The sequence below is a fragment of the Tiliqua scincoides genome, chromosome 5 (genome assembly GCF_035046505.1).
Source record: "Tiliqua scincoides isolate rTilSci1 chromosome 5, rTilSci1.hap2, whole genome shotgun sequence".
Classification (NCBI taxonomy): domain Eukaryota; kingdom Metazoa; phylum Chordata; class Lepidosauria; order Squamata; family Scincidae; genus Tiliqua; species Tiliqua scincoides.
The window spans coordinates 93693493-93703371 of NC_089825.1; the positions used below are offsets into that span (position 1 = coordinate 93693493).

At 47.8% G+C, this 9879-nt stretch overlaps 1 protein-coding gene across 2 annotated transcripts; it reads left to right on the plus strand.

The window, feature by feature from the left end:
- Nucleotides 1-3041: 3041 nt before the first annotated feature.
- Nucleotides 3042-9351, plus strand: CHMP2A (charged multivesicular body protein 2A). Of its 2 annotated transcripts, none has more exons than XM_066628400.1 (6): nucleotides 3042-3200; nucleotides 5425-5645; nucleotides 5732-5911; nucleotides 7741-7871; nucleotides 8453-8514; nucleotides 8691-9351. In XM_066628400.1, the coding sequence occupies exons 2-6, from the start codon at nucleotides 5478-5480 to the stop codon at nucleotides 8810-8812; spliced, it is 663 nt and encodes a 220-aa protein (XP_066484497.1). In that variant the 5' UTR covers nucleotides 3042-3200; nucleotides 5425-5477; the 3' UTR covers nucleotides 8813-9351. The 2 variants fall into 2 exon arrangements, with proteins under 2 accessions (XP_066484497.1, XP_066484498.1); XM_066628401.1 differs by having other exon boundaries at nucleotides 5457-5645.
- The last annotated feature ends 528 nt before the right edge of the window (nucleotides 9352-9879 follow it).

Here is a 9879-nt window from a genome sequence, read left to right on the forward strand (position 1 = left end):
ACAAAGAGTCATGTATTTTTTTTCCTAATGTGCATTTCATTCATGTCAATTAAATGTTTGAATGGAAGTTCAAGAGTATCTTCAAGTGTTAAGAGGATGGAACTATAACCTGAGCTTGCTGTGATCTCTGGTACAAATCCTTACTCCTGAATTGAGGGGCCGGATCTCAGATCTATTCTCTGTTCACCTCACTTACTAGAAACAAAAACATCCTAAGTGGCAGGACAGAGTTATGGAAGGATAAGTAGGTATGGTGGTGTCATGCAGCAGGTTTGGGGCAGAAATATATAGGTAGGCATGGGTCCCCATGGGAAACTCAAGTACCTCTCCAGGGTGTGATTTGAAGTCTTGTGTGTTAATGGCAGTAATTTGCTTTGGTGCAAGCATGGGGGGGGGGGTATCTGCAAGTGCCCTTCTCATCTATATTTTTGCCTAGTTGACCTTAGATGCTCATGCTCTGGCTCAATGTTGATGCATCTGCTGGAGGAAGCCTCTGCTGAAAGATTTCATCTTTCTTGCCCTTGAGGTGCAGCAGTGACAGCTGATGTGGGTATCTGTGTGTGCAAGTTTGAAGCCTTCCTGCACACTGGCCGGATCCTTTGTGCAGGCCATACTCTGTCCTCCGCTATGGGACCCAACACTAAGCTGAGCTTTCCTCCTATTAAATTCTGCCTTGGTGACTATATCCCCTTGCTTTCATTGTCTTCCTCTTAGGAAGTTAGATTTTTTGTTGTTGTTATAGTAAGATCCTCACATCTTCTGCTGGTTCCTGATTGTTTGCAATATTTTAGGTTTTGTGTTTCTTTATTATGAATAATGTAGTTTCTGTGTACAGTGTGATGACAGCCATATGCTACAATTGAGTCCCATGGTAGTCCTGTGCAATATTGAATCTTCTTGATTTATGTGTAGTTGTGCTCCCTGTTATCCTCTCAATGCAAGAAGCTCCTCTTATGAATTATTCAGGCTTCTTTGATACTCTTAACGTAGTTTAAAGTGGTCTAGTCTCATACATTGTGCTAGTACTACATGCTCCAGCAACTAAATTTTTGTGGCTAGGGCTTGAACGAAGATCTGGGTATTTGCAAGCAGGACCTTGAGTCAGCAGCACCAGTGAGGATGTGAGGTGTTTGCCCGTTTCCCAAAAGTGCAGCTGCCTGTCTGAAAAGTTCCAGGCTGCATTCTGGTATGCAGCAGTTGTTTGAGACTTTCTCCGGACCAATGTAGAACTAGGGTGGTGTCAGAATTTGGGTAGCAGGTGAGGTCTGGAGCCATCTGCGATGAGGGCGGGGCGTGAGGAGGGCCTCCTGGAGAAAGTCACTGTAGGTCTTTGCCCCAGGCCCTCCAGCAGCCTGGCACCAGTACAGCCAGAGCTTAATATAGTTTCTGGAAAAGAGAGGGGCTGGGTATGAGAGAATTGGATATGGAGAGAAGGTTTTATGAGCTTTGGCTCCCCTAGATGTGTGATCAGTTCCATTAGGGCAGTATTCGCTTTGGGGATGGGACCCCAATGGGGTCACAAAGCCTCACTTGTGGGGTCACAGCAGCCTACAGGAATGAAAAACATCGAAGACTTCTGGATTCTAGAGCACCACCAGCGAAAGGGGGAGACATCTGGTGTGTTCCTTCAGGCAGCAGGAAACTCTGTACCAGTCCTGCTCAGGTCTTTAGCAATTGTGCTGAAAGGCTTTTACTAGTGCCAGGCTTCAGGGTAACTATTTCTGCTTTCTCTAAGAGGAATATTTGGTTACTGTGAACAGTGCTGGGAGGGGGTAATGGGTGGGGAGTGGGGAGTGATGGGGATGGGGTGGGCAGATAGTGTCCTGGGAGGGGGGAATCAATGGTGGGATCTCCAGTCTCATACTATACATAGATACTGTGTGTATATAGATCTTGGCACACTGGCAAGACATTGACATTGTAAAAAAAACAAAAACAACTGATGGTGTGTCTTGACAATTGACAAGTTGCACTGCAGTGCCAGCCAGTCACTCACACCTCCCAATGGCCTTACTAATATATGATCGTCCTCTTCCAAACTCCCAAGGCACACCAGTGTACCATGGCACAGTGGTTCAAAATGCACTGTGGTATAGATGGAAGTCATGGCCTGAAAAGGCTGAAGACCACTGCCTGAGGGTCTGAAACGTGTCTTGAAGGCAACGAGGTAAGGCAGTGGCTCCCAAAATTTTTGGCTGGCGATTCCTTTGACCTACTAAGCCATTGACTGCAGCTCCCCATTGGAGCTACAATCCTATGTGTTGTAGAGGGTGGTGGGTTTTGCAAAGGACTCCGCAGCTCCTCTGGCTGGTTTCCAGGGCTCACAGTTTGGGAACCACCGAAGTGAGGGCAGGTCTTGCTCAAGGAGGTGGCCCTGGGCAGCAGGAGCTGCACCAGGCAGGTGAGGGCTCTGCAGTGGTCAGCAGAGATGTGTGGTGGGTGGGGAGGCAGGTGAGGCAGAGCCTCCCCACTGGAGGCCTTTGAAAAGCGCTGCCGCCGTGTGAGGCACCCAAGCACCACAACCCACGCACCAAGCGCGCGGGTTGTGCGTGCCTCACACGGCGGCAGCACTTTTCAAAGGCCTCCAGTGGGGAGGCTCTGCCTCACCTGCCTCCCCACCCACCACACATCCCTGGTGGTCACAGAAGCCACCCAGCCCTGCACTTGGCACTGAGGCTCCCCTCCTTGCACTGCTCCACCCCCATGGGGGAGGCTGGAAGCTCCACAGCTCCCCTTCCCTCCTCCCATCACAGTCAGCCTGGGCTGTTGGGACCCCCAAGAAGAGCTGAGCCTCCACTGGCGCTCAGGCACAGACTGGCAGGGCTGAATCACTCCCCAGCTGCCCCTTCCTCTCTATGGTAAACTGCTGCAGGAAGGGCCTCTTCAGCCCCAGGAGACGGTCTCTCTTCTTCCCGGGACGCTCTATGGTAGGCGTCGCATTTAAATTGTGTGCGTGTGAGAGACACACTCTAGGCTTTTTTCTCCATCTCTATGATTTAAATTGGCCTTGTGAGAGACACTCTAGGGCTTCATGTCCATGGTTTATCCTTTCCTCTCAAAGCCCCAAGGAAGCCTCTCCTGTTTACTGCCTCCCGCGTGACCGTGACGAGAGAATGCCCCTCCCGTGACGTCAGCCGGCCAAGGCGGAAGAGGAGAGTGGAGGAAATAACAAGGATCTGTACATTTGCTGCTGTTGCTGGGTAAGGGGAGAGCGGGCGGGGTCCCATCTGTCGGCCCAGGTATCATAGAGAGGAGCCTGTTCTGGTCCCTCCCCTCCATTGAGGGAGGTGGGAGAGTCCTTGAGGTTCCAGGGTGGGAAGGAGGAGGGTGGTGGGCTCATGGGGGGGGGGGGCTCTGGGTGTGAGGCTGTGGCTGGGCTATTCTCTTCCCTTGCTCTCCCCCTTGCCAAGGGGTAGGATCTGGTTTCTTGGCATCTTTACTACTCCTAGTAACCTCAGAGTAATCTCTGAGTAGTGTTCTCATGTACGTTTTTTCTTCCCCTGTGGGTGAGCCTGGAAAACATCCCCCCTGTATTAAAGAAAAGAAAATATTTCTTTACCCAGCATCGAATTAGTCTGTGGAACTCCCTGCCACAGGATGCTGTGATGGTGTCTGGTCTAGATGCCTTTAAAAGGTATCTAGACAGATTTATGGAGAAGTCTATCACAGGTTATTTATTTATTTATAGAATTTATATCCCGACTTTCTATCCCAGCAAAGGGCACTCAAGGCGGCTCACAAGCCATGATGGGCATGTGCAGCCTCCTGGTTTTCGATGTAGGCTGCCTCAGAGTGCCAGATGTGAGGGAGGGCATCAGGATGCAGGTCTCTTGTTGTCTTGGGCGCTCCTAGAGGCGTCTGGTGTGAGATACAGGAAGCTGGACTGGATGGGACTTTGGCCTTCTTATGTTTCTGTATTTTAAGTGGTAGTCTTGTTAAAAGCTGAGAAAATACTGCACCCTTCTAGTGGCTGTTACCCTGTTTTGAAGAGCCACCATAGCAACGGGTGCTCCTGGGATTTTTCCCAGCTGTTCTTTAAGGTATCCAGGCTGACTACCATATGCTGGCCTCATACGCTGGGGTGATGCTGTCTCACCATTCATTTCCCTGTCCTTTGTCACTTAAGAAGAAAGAGTCCACTGTTGGGTAGCGTTATAAAGGGACTAAGGCAGGGGGTTCGCAAAGTTTTTGGTGGCTCCCTTGACCTACTGGGCCATTGGCTGTGGCTCCCCATTAGGGCTACAATCCTATACACAGTATAGGGTGGCGGGTTTTTCCTGAGGACTCCAGTTCCCCTGGCTGGTTCCCGCAGGTCCCCATGGAGCCACAGCTCACAGTTTGGGAACGAATGGACGAAGGGCTCAGCCTATCCAACTTTCTAGCACTGATGCAGCCACAGCTATGGGGTATTTGCTACTTCCTGTGATGGTGGGGCACTCACAGAGGCCTCTTCAAGGTAAGGGAATGTTTGTTCCCTTACGTTGGAGCTGCATTGAGATTGCGTTGTTGCTGGGAAGTTGGATAGGATTGGGCCCTTAATTGCCTTTTTCCTGAGTGGCTAGGAGGTTTTGTCCCTTGCACCATTAATGTTCAGATGCTGGTGAAAATGCAGCAGTTGTCAGTTGGTATAAATGTATATGGCAATGTGCTTGTCTGGCTATGTTTACAAACCATTTACCTGGTTTGTTTTAGATTCATTATACGGAGTCACAACTGTCCCCCTGCACTCTACCTTTAAGAATCGCAGAAGTACTGTATTCATTGTGTTGTCGGGGGAAGCTATTAGACAGTCCCGTGAAGATGCACTGCACTGAGTTTGGAAGTGTTGAAAGGTTCCCCAGACTGGCCAGCAAGTGGTTATGTTTCATGTCTGGCATGTCTTATGAGCAGCACTAACCCTGCAGGTCTGTTAACTCCTTAGGTGTTTGTTCTGTTTAGATTGGATTTGCCCATTCTTTCCCAAAGGCTTTGAACAATTTGCTATGGCTAAAAATATAGGTGCACTAAGAGAAACAGAGAAGAAAATAGTTATCTTTAAATAGACTGAGGGCTTATACAGTATAAAGGTGCAGTGTGTGCATGTACATGTGCTCACAATGTGTTTCTGGGATATATTACCCCCCCCCCCACCGCCTCTTAGAGTGGAGGTCATAACTTTGAAAAGGAGGCTACCTTTCCCCTTTCTCAGTATTTCTCAGATTGCAGCCTTTGTTCCTAGAACTCAGTGGGATCAATTAAGGAGAGTCATTTGCATATCTTTCCCATTTGTATAGCCCTGTTCCAAGATTGTTTTTGGTTGGTCAAGCTTGCAGCATAAAGAGACATAATAATATGTATTGTGCGCTAATTATTAGAACTTGCTTTAGTTCTTACACCTGAGTGTTTCTCCCTATTATGGGGACAAATGTTTGTTTCTGTCCAAAGGTTCCCATCTCCTGAACTCCTTGTCTTGCCAGGCCGACCCATCTTCTGCCACAATGGATCTGCTTTTTGGGCGACGGAAGACTCCGGAGGAGATGCTGCGGCAAAATCAACGGGCGCTGAACCGTGCCATGCGAGAGATGGATCGTGAGCGCCAGAAGTTGGAAGGCCAGGAGAAGAAGATCATTGCCGATATCAAGAAGATGGCCAAACAAGGACAGATGGTGAGCTGGGAGGGGAAAAGGCGGATCATCTGACACATGAAAGCCACATTTGAATTTCCATCTCTAACCTGCTTTTCTTGGTGCAGGATGCTGTGAAGATCATGGCCAAAGACCTGGTGCGGACGAGACGCTATGTCAAGAAGTTCATCATGATGCGGGCCAACATCCAGGCAGTGTCACTCAAGATACAGACCCTCAAATCTAACAACTCCATGGCTCAGGCAATGAAAGGTGTCACCAAAGCCATGGCCACTATGAACAGGCAGGTAAGTTGATTCCAGGCTCTTTCATCGAAGAGGCTCTTTGGGGTCTGGAGAGTGAGTTCAGGTTGTTAGGGCTAAGCCAATTTCCTTCCTTGCAACAAGGTGTGCATTCTGAAGGGTTGATCTGAAGATAAGGTTTCTCAAGCGGGGGAAACTTCACTGCTAGAGGAAGCTTGATGAAAGGATATAAACAGTGGAGACTGGTAGTGGGGGTTAGACTGAAAGTATTGAATAAGGTTTTTTTTTAAAAGGCTTGTACAGAGACTGAACCCTTAAAGGGAAGCTAAAAAGTTTCTAGTGTGCTTGGAAATATCTCTTGTTCCACCTGTTCCTCCCAAACACTAACACAATTGATGTATTTTTAGCATGGATAAAACTGAGCTGAAGGTTCTTGGATTTGCACTTTTGATTTCCATTAACGTGGGTGAAGGAACTACAGGGGTTGTTCTCTCACTCTGGTATGTAGAGTATATGGGCATCTAGTATTCTGCGATGAGGCACCCAAGTTCAATTATAAGAATATCTTGTGAGCAAATTGGTTTGCTTCGTTTGCATAATTTGGCTGCATGCTTTTTTCAGTATACATTTGGTCATTTGGTATTTTCTTTACTACAGAAGGCAGTGCAGGGCAGAGTTGAGGACTGGAACTTTTAGAGCTTGGAAAGTCAGTAAGATAGGCTTGTGAGTAGGTCGAAGACCTGATCTGGCAATGGAGTAATATTTATTTTATTTAAGAGTCTTATCCCACTCTTTGGTCCCGACAGATACCAGCAGGGGAGGCTCACAAAATGGTAGAGCAATTAAACAATAACAATTTTAAAAGAAACAAGTTAATGTGAGCAGATCAAGAAGGATAAAAACAGTCAATTGTGAATCAAAAGCCGTCCAGGATAAATAGGTCTTTACAAAGCATTTAAAAGACATCAACATCTGGCTCATTTGTGTCATCCATTGGAGGGAATTCCACAACCTATGTGCTGCTATAGAAAATGCCTTGAGGCCCCGCTGAAAGGTCTCCAGAGGCAGAGCTGTTCTTAATTCTAGGGGAAGGGAATTCCATAAACAAGGAGCCACCTCTGAGAGAGCCCTATTCTAGCTGCCTCCCCCTCACTTCTGCTGGTTGGAGCACCGTCTAATGACCAGAGAGGATGGGTAGAATTATATGGACAAAAGCAGTCACTCAAATACCCTGGTCTCGAGCCATAAAGGGCTTTAAAAGTCAAAAGTAGCACTTTGAATTGAGCCCAGCAACGAACTGGCAGCCAGTGTAATTTCCGAAGCAGCGGCCCAATTGCTGCTTCGACCTGATGAGCCCCAGCAACCACGCAGGTGGCTGCATTTTGCTCTGATTGAAGTTTCCAGACTGTCTTCAGAGGCAGCCCCACATAGAGCATGTTACAGTAGTCTAATCTCAACATCACTAGGGCATGGATCACCGCGACCATATGACTTGGTGCAGTGTTGGCCACTGGTGCATCTAGTATTACAGGCTCTGACTGGCAGCATTTCTCTAAGATCTCGGGCAGAAACCTTTCTCATTCCTGCTACTGAGAACCTTTTAACCAGAGATCTCAAGGTCTGGCTCTTGTGCCTTATGCATACAGAGTGTCTGTTCTACCACTGAACTGAAGCCTGTTCTCTTTGCACTTTCATTTTTAAAAGAAATGAAATCTCGGGAGCTTCCACTAAGAGACTTTAATGTTTAGGGATGCGAGTGTGTTCTTTCAGGTTCTTAAATCTGCTGCTGGTTTCACAAGCATGGCAGGCAGTTAGATGTTTGCTGGTCTCTTTCTGGGATGGTGTAGCAACCCGTTCTTTTTGGCTTCTTTCAGCTCAAGTTGCCCCAGATCCAGAAGATCATGATGGAGTTTGAGAAGCAGTCGGAGATCATGGACATGAAAGAGGAGATGATGAATGATGCCATTGATGATGCCATGGGAGACGAGGAAGATGAGGAGGAGAGGTACATGCATGTGTGTATGTTGTGGGGGGGGGGGGAAGCTGCTATATTTCTGATCATGCACATGGAAAAAAGTGTGCATATATATGCACTGCATGTGCATAGCATTTCTGGTTCAGACAAAAACATGGTATTTGTGGTGAAAGAAGCAAATACATGACAATATTATTATTATTTATATACCTCTTTTCAACAAGAGTAGTTCACATAATAAAAATATATCAGTAAATGGTTCCCTTTCCCCAAAGGGCTCACAATCTAAATAATACAGAAGAGACACCAGCAACATCATTGGAAAAGACGTCATGCTGGAGTGGATAGTTCCTCCCCCCTCCCCCCACTAAATAGGAGAGAACACCGCTATAAGTTTTTGCCCAGTTAGCAGGGTTTGCTGCAGGTAGTGTTGAGAGAAATGATGGAAAGTGGTAGGATTTGGGCTGTGATATCCTTCCCAGCTCTGCAGACCTAGAACACAACTGTGCATGTTCTGCCTGACTCTCAGATAAAACCTTGGGGAGGTGAATAGGGTGAACAGGCAGATGTGTCATTTCTGATGAATTCTGTACTCTTTTTTCCATTCACAGTGATGCCGTGGTCTCCCAGGTGCTAGATGAACTGGGTCTGACGCTGACGGATGAGCTGTCTAGTGAGTATCTGTATAAGGTGGAAATTAGGGGTGTAAGGAATGGTCTGGCAAAAGCAAGAGATCACACTGATTGGGCTGGTGGGAAAATGAGAAAAGAAAGGTGTATGTTGTGCTGTTGTGTAAAAATAAAGTATTCTTATTCCAACTTAACACATACCCCCCCCTTTTCCTTGCAGACCTGCCTTCAACCGGTGGCTCTCTGAGTGTTGCAGGGGGCAAGAAGGCTGAGGCCTCGGCAGCCCTCGCTGACGCCGACGCTGACCTGGAGGAGCGGCTAAAGAACCTGAGGCGGGACTAGTGGGCTCTTCCTCCCCTTGTGTGGCTGTTGAAGTCACAACTACCTCTGCTGTGTCAGGGAGTAGAGCCCCACAGGCTTGCAGGGGTGATGAGGGGCAGCGAAGTGTTAAATTGAGGTGGTGCAAGAACCTATATAGTGCTCTTACTCCCCCTCTCCTTCCCTTTAAAATGGACTTCTGATGTCACCCGGCAGTGTTGTGGGGACAAAGGGTGTGTGTTTCTTTTTCTTGGGGCTTGCACAGGCCTCCATTCCACGAGCCTGGGTGGCTTGGAGGCTGGGACGTGCTCTCTCTTGAGTGGAGGGGCAGGGTGTGGGTGATTAATCCCTGTACTGTCCCTGATGTTCTTTCTTTGGTGGGGTGGAAGAGGAATAGCAGGCAGCACCTTGGCCAATGACCCTTCTGTCCCTTCGTGAAGGCGGCGCAAGACTTTTGAGCACTTTTCCTGGCCTAAAGCTTTATATACGGTCCTGCCCCCTGGAGACAGGTGGGCCTCAACATTGTGTCCAGCTGTCTCTTGTAATAAAGGTGTAGATTTGTATGGAAAGTCTCTATGGTGTTGTCTGTTGAAGATGAAGAGTTTAAGTTGAGTGGTACTGGTCCTAAATATCTCTGTGTGGCTGTTGTGTGTCTCACTTTCCTATACTCTAGTCATATTAGTAGATCCAGATGTGGAAGGCACTATAACACTGTTATATAACTCAGTCCTGGGGAGACAAAACTTATGGTGGTGGGGCAGAGAGAGCACACTGGTTGATCCCACCCCTATGCTGATGTGCTACATTTTTCTGCATAGATGAAACTGTACCTGGTGAGATGGGAGTACTGGGCACTAGGTAGGTTCTCAAGTCATGTGGCAGGACCCAGGGGTCTGTGCGGGCAGCCCAAGATGATGCTGTTGGAGTGGGGGATCCTGGTGGAGTCATCAGCCACTCCCAGAAATGCAATAGCACAAAAGGGTCACTTACCAAACGCACATAGGTTTTCATTCTAAAACCCTAAATGTAGAACTCAGCATGCCGCATCAGGAGGAAGGAACTCATCATTTCTGTCCTTTGGATTTATATGC